General features: G+C 39.3%; 1 protein-coding gene across 2 annotated transcripts; it reads right to left on the bottom strand.

The window, feature by feature from the left end:
* Window positions 1-2099: 2099 nt before the first annotated feature.
* LOC149815145 (protein arginine N-methyltransferase PRMT10-like) lies at window positions 2100-15739 on the bottom strand. 2 transcript variants are annotated; one of them, XM_089988995.1, is made up of 7 exons: window positions 15480-15739; window positions 14900-15092; window positions 14592-14712; window positions 3536-3725; window positions 2889-3074; window positions 2705-2788; window positions 2100-2538 (listed from the first exon to the last, which is right to left on the bottom strand). In XM_089988995.1, exons 1-7 carry the CDS (start codon window positions 15699-15701, stop codon window positions 2368-2370), a joined length of 1167 nt encoding a protein of 388 aa, XP_089845121.1. In that variant the 5' UTR covers window positions 15702-15739; the 3' UTR covers window positions 2100-2367. The 2 variants fall into 2 exon arrangements, with proteins under 2 accessions (XP_089845121.1, XP_089845122.1); XM_089988996.1 differs by having other exon boundaries at window positions 14592-14697.
* Between the last annotated feature and the right edge of the window lie 333 nt (window positions 15740-16072).

Here is a 16072-nt window from a genome sequence, read left to right as displayed (position 1 = left end):
TCCAAGGTTGTATCACTTTTGCTTTCTCACCTACCCATTTGGTCTCTTATAAACATAAAATATCAATCTTTCTCCTACACATAACATCTACCAACTTACCAGTTAAAGACCCTATGTTCCAAGTGACTAACCTAATTGTATGGTCTTGAACTATCTTTTTTACCCTCACCCGTCCAACAAAGTGCGGGAACCCTTGCCTATATGACCCCACCCCCGGGCGCCGGTTTGACGCATCGCTTCTGGGCAATGTCCTAGCTACCCTTGCTCACTTATCACTGCCTCCGAGCCTATAGAGTACATAGCGTCACTTAGTAGGAAACGCCCCAACGAAATTCGCATATTGGTTCATATTCATAGGGTGTGACTAAGTTTTTACGCTGGATGTCACTGGCTTACCGCAACCCTCCTCCGTTATCCGGGCATGGGACAGACAGTGTATAACTAAACAGTTATGCACAGGATAAAAACACGACCTAAAAATGTATAAAAGCAAGTTTTTTTTTAGGAAATGACATGAAAACGCCACAAAAGGAAAATTTGGCGAAAGTACATAAAAAATACCTTGAATCATCGCTCATCGAGGGGGGCTACCTCTGTCGCCCGTGTTGGATCTCCCAAGGCGTGAAAACCCTCCTTGTCGCTGAGAGAGAGAGAGAGATGTGCGGTGGGAGCTTCGTCTACCTCCGACGAGCTTCCTGCGAGAGAGAGAGAGAAAAAGAGAGAGAGAGAGAGAGCAATTAATCGGGTTTGAGGGTTGGGGGAAGGCACCGCCAAGCTTCGTCTGTCGTCAGCGACCCAGGTTCCAGCGACCCAAAGAGAGAGAGAGAGAGAGAGAGAGAGAGAGAGAGAGAGAGAGAGAGAGTATCTGTAGTCGAGGGTTTCAGATTGTGTCCCTGCTCTGGTTCAGGCGACCTCAAAAAGAGAGAGAGAGAGAGAGTATCTGATAGTCGAGGGTTTCAGATTGCGCCATGCTCTAGTTCAGGCGACCCCCTCTTGTCCGGTGCTCTGGTTCAGGCGAACCCCCTTGTCCGGCGACCCAAAGAGAGAGAGAGAGAGAGTCCTCCCAAAGTCGTGCTCTGGTTCAGGCGACCCCCTTTGTCCGGTGCTCTGGTTCAGGCGACCCCCCTTGTCCGGTTTAATCGTATCAGCCAACTGTTATTTGGAACAGAGTTCACCGGCTCGACAGTGGAGGCTCAACAGGGGCAGCCGATTGAGGGTCGATTGCAAACAGTATTCTGAATGGAGGCAGTTCTCGAACCAAGGGAGGCACCTCCGATGGTGCTCTGCGAGAGAGACAGAGAAGGGGGAATCCAGCAAAGGATGGGGCTCGACTGGGTCAGCAGGTGACAGCAGTCTGTCGTTGTCCTCCGGCGATAGGTGCCTGAACAAGGGAGGAATGAAGGTGGCGACGGGAGATCCAGGCGGTGGCAACGGGAGAGTCGGGTGGTGGCGACGAGACACGGAGGTGCCTTTCATCGAGACACAAAAAAGTGTTGCCTTTCAAAATATCCATTCCCAACAAATCTCTTTTGGGGGTCAAGGGTGTATATACTGTAGACACAACTAAAGAGTTTTATGCTGCCAGGACTGCAACCGTAAGTAGGGCAGGCAGAGCCAGCGCGGCTAGGTTTCTGATCCTGTGGGCGGTTTTCTCCATGTAAATATCAAAAAAATTGAGGAATCTTATGCAAGGGATGTAGGCATTCAATTGGTAAAACCGAAGGCAAAAAGAAGGGACACATTGAAAATTATTTTGTTTAAAATATAAGTTTTTGTGTTATAAACACATTTTTTTGCCGATTTTTTGAAAAAGAGGGAGTTTTGCTAACTATGTTCATTACTTCTCTCCAACAGAAGAAACTTTGGACCACGAACACAGCAAACCAAGAGCTAAGAAATTTATTGATTAAAGTCCAAGGTGTCGTCTTCAAGTATCTTTGAATAGAAAACTGACTGATTGATGACAAACACTTTTGTTACAAAGAGTGCAACAAAAATTGATAAAAACTCCCACAAGCAAACATCAAGTTCAACACATGCCAATTAGATAAAGAAGAAAATTAATAACCATGAAACTACAAGACGCATATGAATCTTCAATATGAAAGATCAAATACGATACCTCAAAAATGACATATTTTCCTTTACCAAGTTTCGAAAAGGACATTTAATCGTATTCTATCTCCCAATGCAAGAACTTAACTATTCTACCTTGGAAACCATCAAAATTCCCTGCTGTTTATATATGGGAAACCAACAAAAATGCTTTGATACATACGCACACTTATACCATGTATGTGTAAGTTTACCATCAAAATAAGTAAACCTTGATTACAGCTGACTGGTATACTAAAACAGTTCAGATACTTACTCAATGTAGAACTTGGAGGTGATGGGTGCAGATGACCTCCCAGATGGGTGTAGAGTCTGATATATGAATTCAACATCCATAAGTCGATGATTTTCTTTAGAACGAGACATTGAAAAACTAGCCTTCACATGATCTCCTTGATTTACACGGACAGGTATGAGAAAGACCTGAATGAAAACACCGAGTGTTATAATGAAGAAATGTCAACAAAATGTTGTTATTAGATATAAAGTCATGTAAACATTGAACACCAACTAGCAATGACGTTTAATGAAAATCAAGAAATGATAATGGCAACAATGACAAGAATGCGTGCATCTAGACAACAGAAACCTGTTGACCCCAATGTGTTGGGTTGTCTTCAGACGGGGCAGTGGTCAACTCCACCTCACATTTTGCCGGTTCTGTGATGCTTCCCTGAGAAAGCAATGAGAGGCAACAGTAGCTGTAAGATAAAAAAAAGGCTTAAAGGATTCAATCCTGAAGAAATATATATTATATAGCAAGTGAAACGTACCCGAAAATGAACGTCGAACCACCCAGCAAACCCACAAAACTGCCCCTTATCGACATCTATTGATGATGTAAATTCTGCTCTAACAGCAATAATATCATCAAGTTTGGCAGTCAAACAATCAATTTCCTTGATTATGACAGGAGTTCCTATAATTTGTTGAGGATGAAGGTTATTCCATAATGATGTCTGCACAAAATTAAAGAGATCCATATTAACAATAATCTGCATAAACTTATCAATGACACCCAATTGAACGGCAAATGGAAGTAATGTGAAATAAAAGAGTTTCTGGGAAATAGTCAACTTTTAAGAGAACATAACTGAAAGTCTATAGTCATGGCATGCTTGCATGTATGTATGGTAATAAAAGAACCATTAAGGTTCCAATTAATAAAAATCTACACCTGACATTTCAGAAAATCTTAAGGATTTGGTGAACTTGATAAAATCCACAGAGAGAGAGAGAGAGATCAACAAATTGTTTGTATACGTTGTTTCCATGTCATCATCACAGGAAGTGGGTGAAGATTTAGAAAAGAGAGGACCACGCCCTTAATCAAGGGATGCAATTGATAATCTAAGAATAAACAGTAGCAATCATCAAAGAACATCTTCAAAAGAAAGGGAACTCGTGACATTGGTTGCACCTGCAGGTAATATTTTCTTTGCTCTTCCTCAAAAGGCTTGGTCAATACACTCATATCAACCCCATAGTAAGCTTCAGTTTCATCAAGAAAACCGTACCAATCATCCATTGCTGAATCATAATAATTCTTCTTTTGCTCCCCCAAACCTGACCTTATTGGTGCTAACCACATTTGCGCATGACTTGGGTACCTTGCAAAAGGAAAACATGCCTCAAACTTAATTACATTTATCAGCAAGTTATAGGAATAAAATAAATTAAGAGAGGAAGCATAACAATCAAAGTCAAGAACACGATGGTTGCAACATTCTTGGCAGCATTTAACAAAGTTAGACAACTTAAAAACAGACAGTTTGAACTTGAGTCTATGGTACTGGGACACGCCATTTTACCCTCTGTACCTGTGTCAAGTGTCAACATGCTTGTACATACAAGTTTGTATTCAATTTATAATTTATAATTATATTTTCAGTTTATAACTTTAGATTTTCAGTATATAATATATATTTTAGATATAGCATAGATATTTAGATTATATTCAGTTTATTTTGAATTTATTTTGTATTTATGTGATATTTAATATATATATATATATATATATACATATATAAAGCCATGTCCCCGCACCCACATTTTTTGGAATTGCTGTGTCGTACCCTCCTCACCCGTACCCGCACCCGCACCTGCATGCAGGTGACGTAGACTAGGATTATGGTGGATAATTCAAATGTGTAGAGACTACAGCGATGGAGAGAAAAACTCAAGTTAGAGGTGGCAAGAGGAGGTCCAGATTAAACTCAGAGAAAACGGAGATGCTCATGGTGTGCACTGGTAGCCAGATGCAAAAGAAATGGAGTGGGGAGGTTGTGAAAGATATGAGATTGGAGTGAGTGGGAATATCTGTGCTAAGATTCTTTGGATAGGATGAGTTTGTGTCAAGTGGAAGCAGTTTTGCAGAGAGGAATTTGAGGAAAATAGTAACCCAAAACCTCTAAGGAGCTTTTGAGTATTAACAGGGGGGGCAACTCACTTAAGGTAGACAGGCTCCACTTATCAGAGCTGTTATAAGGCATTGCAAAAGCTGACGAGTTTGGTGATCTTTATTACTATGTTGCTGAGACCCTCTTAATTCTGAAGAGAGACTCACAATCAGGCTCTCTTTATGTTAATGATGTATTACTAGCGGTGAGGTGTATTTTCAAGAAGGTATTTGAAGTAGAAGAGGAAGGTGCATGGAAGCCAAAGGGGTATCGTGAAGGTTGTGACTATTGTAGTGGAAGGATAGAAGAAGATAAGATTAAAGAAGCTAGCAGACTTCAAAGTTTATAGAGCACCCAGAGGTTGAAGCAGTTCACAATGAAGACTTGTGGTGTCCAGCATTTGTCCCTTGACTTTAGAAGAAGACAAGTGTAAACATGGTTTCCAGCTTCAGACTTAATAAACAACCTCATATTCTGGACTGAAGAAAGAAACATGAAAGCTGATAAGTGTGAGTTTGTCCTTGGGAATCATGCCCTGCACAAGAGAAGGAAAAGAAGGGGGAGAGAAACGGGAAAGTTAACAGCTAAAGGGTGTTCCTCAATCTCATATGAGACGCCCATATATCCTCCATCATATATAAGTTTCCCAATTACGCATCCCTTACTTAACAACATATATTATGTAAGTCCATTTTTACTTGAAAGACGGAATAAACCTGGTTTGCCTTTAAGAAACCAATGAGTAGTAGATGATAACAGTATGAAATATTATATATTTATCTTTTGAGGTTTCATGTTCCATAGTTTGTGGTGGTTGTTAAAATATATGTATCAATAAATATATATATATATGTGTGTGTGTGTGTATTTTTCCTAGAACACCATAATACCCCCGATAGGGGTATTATGATCATTTCACACAGTACCCGATAGGGGTACTTGTTTTTTTCCTCTTTTTTATTTTTGTATTTATTTTATGTTTTTTTCTTTTTTTTTCTTTAAGCCACTTAAGGGGGCCCACCATTGAGTCGTTGGGGGCTCCGAACGACTCCATGGGAGCCCCCTTTTTGGCACACCTTTTGAGGTCATGTGACCTCCCTTCCTCTCCTTTTCTTCTTGTATAAATAGGGGTGAACCCCTTTGTAATTCTTATGCTTGAGAGCTCTCTCTCTTTTCAATAAAGAGACTTCTATATTTTTGCCTATCTCAAGGCTTGTGTATGTGTTGTCCCTTTGTGGACTTGGCTATCATCTCTTTTGTTTGTCCATTGTAGGACATTGCAAGTGCTTATAACACTCTTTGTATTTCTGCATATCTCATTACATAGTATCAGAGCCACTCGATTCTTAGAGAAAGAAGCGCGGTACGTATACTTTTCATCTATTGCCTCCCTTCTCAGTTCTCACTTCTTGGTGGCATTATGAAAGCAAAAATCGATCTATCCATCAAACTCAATGGAAAGAATTACATGATGTGAGCATCGGCAATGGAGAACAACCTCAAAGGCAAGAAACTTTGGGGGTATGTTATGTGTTCCATTCCCGAACCTAAATTGGAGCTCACAAAGATGGTGGACAAGAAAAGGCTCTTGAGGGAGATGCTCGCCTCAAAGCCATTGAAAATCATCAAAAGGAAGTAGAAGATTGGGAAAGCAATCACGCAAAAATCCTTGTTTGGTTTATGAACATCGAATTCAAGGTATGTGCTAATATAGCTAAATTTCGTCAGGCCTATGAGGCTTGGTTTTTTATAAAGGGTATGTATACCTAAAAGGATCTTGCAAAAGCTTATTTTTTACAAGAAAAAAATTAGAACCACCAAACAAGGTGATTCAAGTATTCAAGACTACTACAGTGCTTTAAACCCACTATGGAATGAGTTCGCTCTTTTAGAGCCAAAATGGGTTGCTATGAAAGATGTCGAACTAAGACAAAAGCAAATGGAACAAGATCGATTATTCCAATTCTTATTTGGGCTACGTCCCAAATTTGAGCAAGTGAGGTCATCACTTCTCCATAGATCCATCTTTCCCCCTATAGAGGATGTTATTGCCGAGGTCACCCAAGAATAAACAAGGCTTGGGATGAGTAAGAATGTTGATGAAGTGCTTGTCGTTTTCAAACCCGACAATAATGTAAAAACCTACAAGCCCCACTTTGGTAAACAAAAACTACAATGGAAGAAGAAAAATGATTGTATGTCATCATTGTTATGAGCCGGGTCACATTAAACCCGCTAAAACAAAGCTCAATGGAACTTTCAAGCCTAAGGTGGCCTCTCTTAAAGAATCTACCACCAAAGAAGATGAAGGCAAGAATGGTGATCTCAAAGAGACCCTTGGTCAAATATCCATAGCTCTTCAACAAATCCTTAAAGCTACTTCCTCCACATCGGGTGCGGTCATTGCATCTACATCATCACCCGGTACGTATTCTTGGATCTTAGACTCCAAAGCATCTTTTCATATGACCCCTCATGAAAATGCTTTAATCGATGTTTGCACCAATTCAAAAGGCTCTTGTGTCTCTACGGCCGATGGAACTTTTTTGAAAATTTCTAGCATTGGAACTCTAAACTCCAAAAATTCTCAAAAAAAATTTGTTCCAAAAGTTAAAGTTGTTCCAAAATTAAATTTAAATCTTTTTTCGGTCTCCCAAATTGCCGACCATGGATGTGAAATATCTTTCTCATCTAATGGTTGCTTTGTGCAGGATCTCCGGTCCGGGAAGCGGATTGGGCAAGGCCATAGGAAGGGGGACCTTTACTATATGGATCATCTAAACCTTCCTACAAATCATTTTTGTTCTTATGTCCAAAGAAAAGTATTGAAACTTGGCATAAAAGGCTTGGTCATCCAAGCTATTCAAAAATGTATCTTTTTCCATTTGGAAACAAATTTTATAAGGAAAAAGACATTAATTGCAGAGATTGTATTTTTTGAAAAAATGAAGGCTATTCTTTTTTCAACTAAAACATTTCTTTCTTCAAGATCCTTTGAATTGGTACACTAGGATGTTTGGGGGCCATCTCTGGTCATGTCTAAAGGGGGTTACTCTTACTATGTTACTTTCATCAATGACTTTACTCGATATGTTTGGATCTATTTCCTTAGTCATAAATCGAAAGTGTTTTCCTTCTTTAAAGAATTTCATATAAAAATTCAAAACCAATTTCAAAGTAATATATCTAATTTGAGAATCGATTCCGGTGGTGAATACTTGTCTAATGAATTTCAAAATTACTTAACAAAAAATGAAATTTGTCATCAAAAATCATGTCCTAGGACTACACAACAAAACGGACTAGCGGAAAGAAAGTATAGGCATATTATAGAAACCGCTAAAACATTGCTTGACTCTAGAAATATTTCAAAAAAATTTTGGACCGAAGCCATCCTAACCTCAACATACCTAATCAATAGAATGTCTTCCTCAAAATTAAACAATGCCTCTCCTTATGAAAAACTTTCTAAATTCTCACTTGATTTCAATCGCCTTCGCATCTTTGGTTGTAAATGCTTTGTTCTCTTGCATAAGAGAGATAAGTTGTCTCCAAAGGCAATTGAATGTGCTTTTCTAGGTTATGGGGAAAATCAAAAAGGCTATAAGTGTTTTGATTTCAAAAATGACAAGCATTATATTTCAAAAGATGTAACTTTCTTAGAATATGAGAATGCTTTTAAAAAAATAGAATCATCACATGAAATTGATTATATGTTTTTACATGATCTTATTGATGACATAAACGATGATTCTATGAATCATCTTGAAAATATAGAGGACACTTGTGAAGTGTTCAATTTTGATATGTCACCACCAAGTAATGGTACTAATAATGAAAATATTAATGTTTATACCCGAAGAGATCAAGAAAAGCCTATTAGTGCCCTAGAAAAATTCTCTCAAATTTCCAAATCTTCAGAAGAGCCCCCCATTAGGCACTCTTTTAGAGAATCAATATCACCCAATAGGTTAGTATCCTATGAGTCTTTAGCACCCAATTATCGGGCATGTTTGATAACTTTACACTCGTATTATGAACATACTCATTATAATCAAGCTAAGACTTTACCACATTGGGTTGAAGCAATGAAAATAGAATTAGATGCGCTAAAAAAGGCTAATACTTGGAAAATAGTCAAACTCCCTCCGCATAAAAAACCTATTGGATGTCGCTGGGTCTTTAAAGTTAAAACCAAAAGCGATTGTTTCCTATAAAGATATAAAGTCAGGTTAGTAGCAAAGAAATATTCACAAGAATATGGAATTGACTATGAGGAAATATTCGCTCTTGTAACCCGAATGGCTAGTGTCAGAACTCTAATAGTTGTCGCATCAACAAAAAAATGGCTTATATATCAACTCGATGTAAAAAATGCATTTCTAAATGAAAATTTAAATGAAGAAGTATATATGGATCCACCACCCGAAATTAATATTGGACAAGGTCAAACCCTTAAGCTTTTAAAAGCTTTGTATGGTCTTAAACAAGCCCCCAAGGCTTGGTATGATCGTTTCAGTGATATCATGGTTAAATTAGGATTTCATTCTTGTTATACTGACACTGCTCTCTTTGTTAAAAGTGCAGGTACTAGTATTGTTATCTTATTACTTTATGTTGATGACATGATTATCATTGGGAATGATCAAAATAGTATTGTTGATGTTAAAACCATGTTAAAAAATAATTTTGACATGTCTGATTTAGGCTTTCTTAGATATTTTCTTGGTATTGAAGTCGCATATTCTCCTCGAGGATATATTTTGTCACAGATGAAGCTTGATGCAGATATATGTACTAAGTCTGGCATTTCATATGATAAAAAGGTAGGGACTCCAGAGGTCATTAATGCCAAATTAAGGTTGGAGGATAGTGTTATTCTGGAAGATCCCACACCCTACAGACAACTCATTGGATCTCTCACCTACCTAACCATCACCAGACCAGACATCGCTCATGCGGTTCACTCTGCAAGTCAATTTTAGCATGCTCCTACAACTGTGCATATGAGCATCGTGCTCCGGATCATCCAATAGATCAAAAACAGCATAAATATAGGTTATTTCTATCATCTTCTTCCTTAAATCTCTTTGCCTATACTGATGCAGATTGGGGAGGTAACCTTAATGATAGAATCTCAACTACCGGTTTTTGTGTCTTTTTAAGAGATTCCTTAATTGCTTGGAGATACAAGAAGCAACAGAAAGTCTCGCTCTCTTCTACTGAAGCTAATACCAGGCTATGGCAACCACAACAATGGAATTAGTGGGGCTTCGTAGTCTTCTCAAAGACATGGGGGTTGATATTGCTGGAGCTTCAAAGTTATGCTGTGAAAACAAGAGTGTCATCTATATTGCAAGCAATCACACTTTCCATGAGTACACCAAACATATCGAGATGGACTGTCATTATGTTCGGGATGAATATTTACGGGGAACAATTACTCTTCCATATGTCACTTCAGAATATCAGTTGGCGGACTTCTTCACTAATGCCCTTCCTGCTCCTCGCTTCATGTTTCTCCTTGGCAAACTGTCGGTCATCTCCCCATAAAGTTTGAGGGGGGTGTTAAAATATATGTATCAATATATATATATATATATATATATATATATATATGTATTTTCCTAGAACACCATAATACCCAATAGGGGTATTATGGTCATTTTACATAGTACCCGACAGGGGTACTTATTTTTTTCCTCTTTTATTTTTATCATTTTTGTATTTATTTTATTTTTTCTTCTTTTTTTTTTCTTTAAGCCACTTAAAGGGCCCCACCATTGAGTCGTTGGGGCCCCCAACGGTCACAATTGGGAGCGTTGGGGGCTCCCAACGACTCCATGGGAGCCCCCTTTTGGGCACACCTTTTGAGGCCATGTGGCCTCCCTTCCTCTCCTTTTCTTCTTGTATAAATAGGGGTGAACCCCTTTGTAATTCTTATGCTTGAGAGCTCTCCCTCTTTTCAATAAAGAGACTTCTATATTTTTGCCTATCTCAAGGCTTGTGTATGTGTTGTCCCTTTGTGGACTTGGCTATTGGCTCTTTTGTTTGTCCATTGTAGGACATTGCAAGTGCTCTTTGTATTTTCGCATATCTCATTACAATGGTATACATGCTACTTGTTATTTTATATGTTACCACAAGTTATGAATGTTAAGATTTGTGCTTCATGTTCATTAAACATGTGTTAAATAATAGTCTTTAGGGTTATTTGGATGACAAAAACTTGGTTTTTCAAAAGACCTGCTAAATGAGATGAACCTGGAGCAAAAACCTTATTTTTGAAATTATGAAAACAAGGTTTTACACTTTTACTTTTTGGATAGAACCAATCAACAAGCAGTTAATATATATATAGAGAGAGAGAGAGAGACTGCATAGAAGTGCAGTTCGTAGCTTACGAGGTGAAGGAATTGCTTCCGCTAAGGGCCTGTTTGGATGACAGGGCAAAACTAGGTTTTTGAGAAACCCAGTTTGCCTTAAAATCAGGTTTTTGGCAAACCCAGTTTGCCAAAAACATGGTTTTGCACTTGTTTGGATGACTAAAAGCCAGTAAAACCTGGTCTTTGGTCATCAAAAGTTGAAAAAAAAAACATTTCCCTTTGGCCATTTTCTGGCTAGATACCAACCAGAAAATGGGTGCCCTAGTGATATCCAATGACGATGTACCAGGCTGGCCATTTTCCACCCAGTAGTTGGCCAGAAATAGGAACTTTTTTCTTTAAAAAAGAAAAACTGGATGAAAATGGTCGGAAAGGCCTGCTATAAAAGAAAAAAATGTTCACATTCAGGCCATTTACAGCCGGTGACTGACTGAAAAATGGCTGATCCAGTATCGCCTACGCCACTAAACTGGCCCTTTTTTGGCTGGTTGCCAGCCAGAAATGACAGAAAATGTGGTGGCCATGGTAAAGCATTAGGGAAGAGGACATGTTGGAGGGGTCTCACCCCACCCCACCCAATACACCAGGTTTGTGAAAACCTGGGTAAGTGAAGAAACGGAGTGTTGGCCCGATTTGGGGTTCAAAATCAGGTTTGTAATACCTGCGTTTGTGCACCCAAATAGTGCACAAAACCAGGACACCCAACACAAGGTTATTAACCTTGTTTTGAGTGTCATCCAAACAGGCCCTAAGGTTTGTGAAACACAGTGATCTCAAACTTTGAATCACAAAGGAACATAACTCATTGAAAATAAGATTTCCTACAAATGGTACTTGTATTCCCACGAGTTTTTGTGTCAAAACTGGCACACAAACCTCAGACACCCCTAAACTAATATCCCATAAGATTGCCTACCAACCTATAAAAGTTGTTCATATACCTCTTCCAATTAAGAACTTGGGCATCAATCATTTATCACCTATCCCAATATACCGTCGAGAAAAGTGCACCCAACAAAACTAGCACCAGAGAACCAATATATAGGAACAAAGTGATGCATGACATGCACTCCACCAGTCCCTAACATAGAAATAGCTCCCTAGGATTTTCTGACAAATGGGTAACCATGAAAGATGCTAGCACTGAAATAAACACATTTAAGCCAAAAATCCCAAAAACAAAGAATATAAGATTCATTTGTCAACTAACGATTAGTAAAAGACAGATTAATCATAAGTTCATTATGTAATCAACCTAATTAAAATGACATCTGCAAACAATTACATTTGCCATAGACTGCCCAGGCTGCAAAAGGACTGCTAGGACCCTTGTTTCCAAATGGAGAGAGAGAGAGAGAGCTCCTAATGCTACAGTTTGTTGGTCTTCTTCAGTCAGAATGACGATTAGGACGGCTATCGATGGTTGGACTCCATGCAGGGTAACCAGCAGTCTGGAAGAGGGCTGGGGCAGCAACAATGTTGTGACCCTTTTGCTCTGGTAAACCTGGTTTTAAAGTGAAAAAATCTTGGAAACACCAGATTTTTCACTTTTTTTTAAAAGCCCAGGTTTCATACAACCCAAGTTTTTCATAAATGGGTTTATACTATCATCCAAAGACAGAGAAACCCCAGTTTTCTTGCGGTCACTGGGGATTTACAACAAGCACAATTAAAAACCGCACTTTACATATCACCCAAACAGCCCCTTATTATGGTGCATTGATTGCAAAATTGTGAATGTAATTTGACTGTTTGCTATATGGGCAATTATGACTTTGTATTTTGTCTCAGTTCTACCAATAGTTTGTTTATCTTGGTTATAGAGGCCACATTTTTCTTTAATGATGGGTACAAAACTGCAAATGTACAATTTTGAATAACCAAGATCATTAAAATGCACAATATGATATGCTTAACACCAATTTCTTCAAAACATAAGAGAATAAGAAAATGCAACTTTGTTGATGCCATTTACAGTCTGTTTGGGAGCCTTGAATTGGAGGTGTATTGTAGTTTCCCCCAGTCTTCTCATGCTCTCTGCTGTTTGGAAGCAATGGTGTTTCCAAAACACTGCATCGGGAACGGGGTCTGTAGCCCCAATACCAGAGTTACCGGAAGCGCCCCTATAGTAGGGGAAGCGCGCTTCCCCGATACGCGCTTCGGAAGCGCGAAACATCACGCTTCCAAAATGCATGGGGAAGCGTCCCCTTTTTTTGGGAAGCGTGTTTCCCTTTTATGGGAAATGCGCTCTCCCTCGCTTCCCCCTCACTTCCCTCTTTTTCCATTTTATTTTTTATTTTTTATTTTGTTTTTTTTTTTCTCTTTTTCACTTCCCCCTCGCTTCCTAGGTCGCTTCCCCCTCGCTTCCTAGGTCGCTTCCGGTTCGCTTCCTAGGTCGCTTCCGAGGCAGTTCGTGACTCGCTTCTAAGTAGTCCCGCGCTTCCTAAATTTTTGAAAGTGCCTCGCTTCCCGCTCCCGCTTCCCATATCGCTTCCCGTATCGCTTCCTCGACTGGCAACCATGCCCAATACCACATCTCAACACCATTCACAAGAGGATGTTTTTGGCAATTCCACCCTCAACACCACACTTTGGCAAAACCATATTTTGGCAACACATGAAAATGGTGTTTCCATCTCAATGCAAGGCTTCCAAACAGAACCTTAAAGACAATGTGTTATTTCTCTGTACAACTTTTTCAATCACCATGCTCCTAAGTTGGCACCTGGCAGGCTATGCCCACGGCCTTAAGTGTCAGTTGAAAAAGCTCAAACTTGAGAACTCACCACAAACGTCATCACATTCTGAAAGAATGACTACAAAAGACTAGGACAAAAATGTAAAATGCAAAGATAATCTATCAAGGCATGACAAGTATGCATCATTCATGAATCAATCTACCAAGAAAATGAAAGTCTACATTCGTAGAATGCAATCTAACAACAAAATCAATGTACCGACATTACATTAATAAAATAGACAGGCACAATGAGATCATTATAAAGCATTTGTTTCCAACTTTTTATGTTAAAGGCATCTCAGTTATGATAACCACATGATGTACATAGAAGGATCATTTTAAGCTACTTAGTTAAAGATATAGGCAACAAAGTCATTGATGATTTATGTAGCCTAACAAAGTCTTTGATAATTCATTAGGCTAATATAAGGCCAAAGAGAAGTCATCCATGTATCATCATTTCAATGGTGTTCCTCATGTTAAGAAATTAACTTTGATGGGACAGAGGTAGGAAGACCCCATTTGTTGCATACGCTAGCTTTTCTCCTTTAGTTGTATGGATTATAAAACAGTACTCGCGCCTATGTATTAAAGGCACACATAATTGAGAAACATTATATCACAAAAAAAAACGCTTTGAGCATATACAGAGCCAAAGAACTATCTGCTCAGTTTAATTAAAAAAATCTAAGAATTGGCAGCCAATGAACATAAATGGCCTTTTTGAATTGCACACCACAGAATCAGAATGGTAACATCACACTTGAAAGAAATCTTCACTTAACAAAGGCAGGCATGAAGCAAAATGAAGCTAATTCATAGCAGCTCACAACCAACAACATTCCTCCTAACTGTACCAACTGTGCGTCCTAGAATGCAACAATTGCAAATGATTTCATCGTATTCACAAAAAATGAAAGCATTAAGAAATACATTATAGCAGAAACATACATTGCTCCAGTTGGCTTCAGCCAGCGATCGCGTGCACAAATAACGGAATCAAACATAGACTCCCGTAGAAGAAAATACCCCATCCACTCTGATATTATGATGTCAACTGCAATGAAACAGTCTACATTGGACGAACTCGACGGCAGAAAACGAAATTCAGATAGTCGAATGAAAACACCACTTTTGCAGAGTTAGATAAAACGCAAATCAAATGGGACACCAATTACTCGTAGAACAGCATTCAAAATTGAAAACAGAGTCTCTCTAGGCTAACATTGCCCAAAGAGGATTTGCCCGTCTCTTAATACCTTTTTCTGGCAACTCAACATCTTCCATGGATCCCTCGATGACCTCAACGACATCCTCGACACGATTGGCTTTCACGAGATCGCGAGCGTGCATCGACATCTTCGTCGCTTCGACCGCGTAAACCTTTCTCGCTCCCGCTTGTGCGCACCAGATTGCGAGAATGCCGCTTCCGGTGCCTACGTCCAAAACAGCCTTCAAGAGACACATCAAACAAGAGCAGATTGTTAGCGGAAACAAAAACACAGTATCCGGCAATGAGCCAGTGACTGATTATCCTCATAAATAATCACAAAGTAGAGTTTTCTTTTAGTGGTCAGTTTGTAATCTACCAATCATCCCAAAACATCAAAAATATTTAACCAACTATGTGACTCTGAGAGAGAATACAAGCGCAGGGAAAGTAAAGAGAGCCAACTTCTTGATTGGTGGTCAATAGAAAAGCTTCAAAAAGAATAATAAATCATATATGTTTGAAATAGAGGCATGTATGGAACCACAAATGTGTATTCGAATAGGAAATGAAGAGAGGATTGGAATGAGTGGATTTTTGTTGGATTTTAGGGGTACCCACTAACCCACCTTGCCGTGGAAAGAGTGCTTGTTGTTGAAGATGGCGTTGTAGTAGGCGTCCATGCGGACGCGGTCGCAGAGCATCTCCTTCTGGTGGTAGAGCAAGGCGTAGGTGCAGAAGTAGTTGGCGAAGTCCACCCCCTTGTCCACCGCAGGAGGGGGGACGACGCCCCCATTTCTGCGAGACGAAGGAAGATGAAGAGGAGAAGGAGAAGCCCCGTTGCCCTGCATCGTGACCACCCTCCTCTCTCTCTCGCTCTCTCTCTCTCTCTCTCTCTCGGCGAAGTTTATGTAGTGCAGGCTAGCAGCTGCCCTCGCCATTTTAGGTTTCATTGATATAAATATCGCCGATATTATGAAAACATCGCCACTCTTTCTGCGATATTTTCAAATGTTGATCCTTACTAGTGGAAGAATGAAAAAGCAGATCCGATGATCCGGCCTAAGTACTCGGATATGTCATAGGGACACGATGTTTTGTTGTGCGTCCCTGGTGACACGTTCAGACACGGATTCGTATGGTCGTTATTTTATTAAGTTTAATGAATTTTATTGGTTTTTAATAACATTTCAATCAATATAATTTTTTAATGCTAAATAAT

The sequence above is a fragment of the Nuphar pumila genome, chromosome 15 (genome assembly GCF_984573655.1).
Source record: "Nuphar pumila chromosome 15, dmNupPumi1.hap1.1, whole genome shotgun sequence".
Classification (NCBI taxonomy): domain Eukaryota; kingdom Viridiplantae; phylum Streptophyta; class Magnoliopsida; order Nymphaeales; family Nymphaeaceae; genus Nuphar; species Nuphar pumila.
This window is presented reverse-complemented; position numbering and strand designations above follow the sequence as displayed.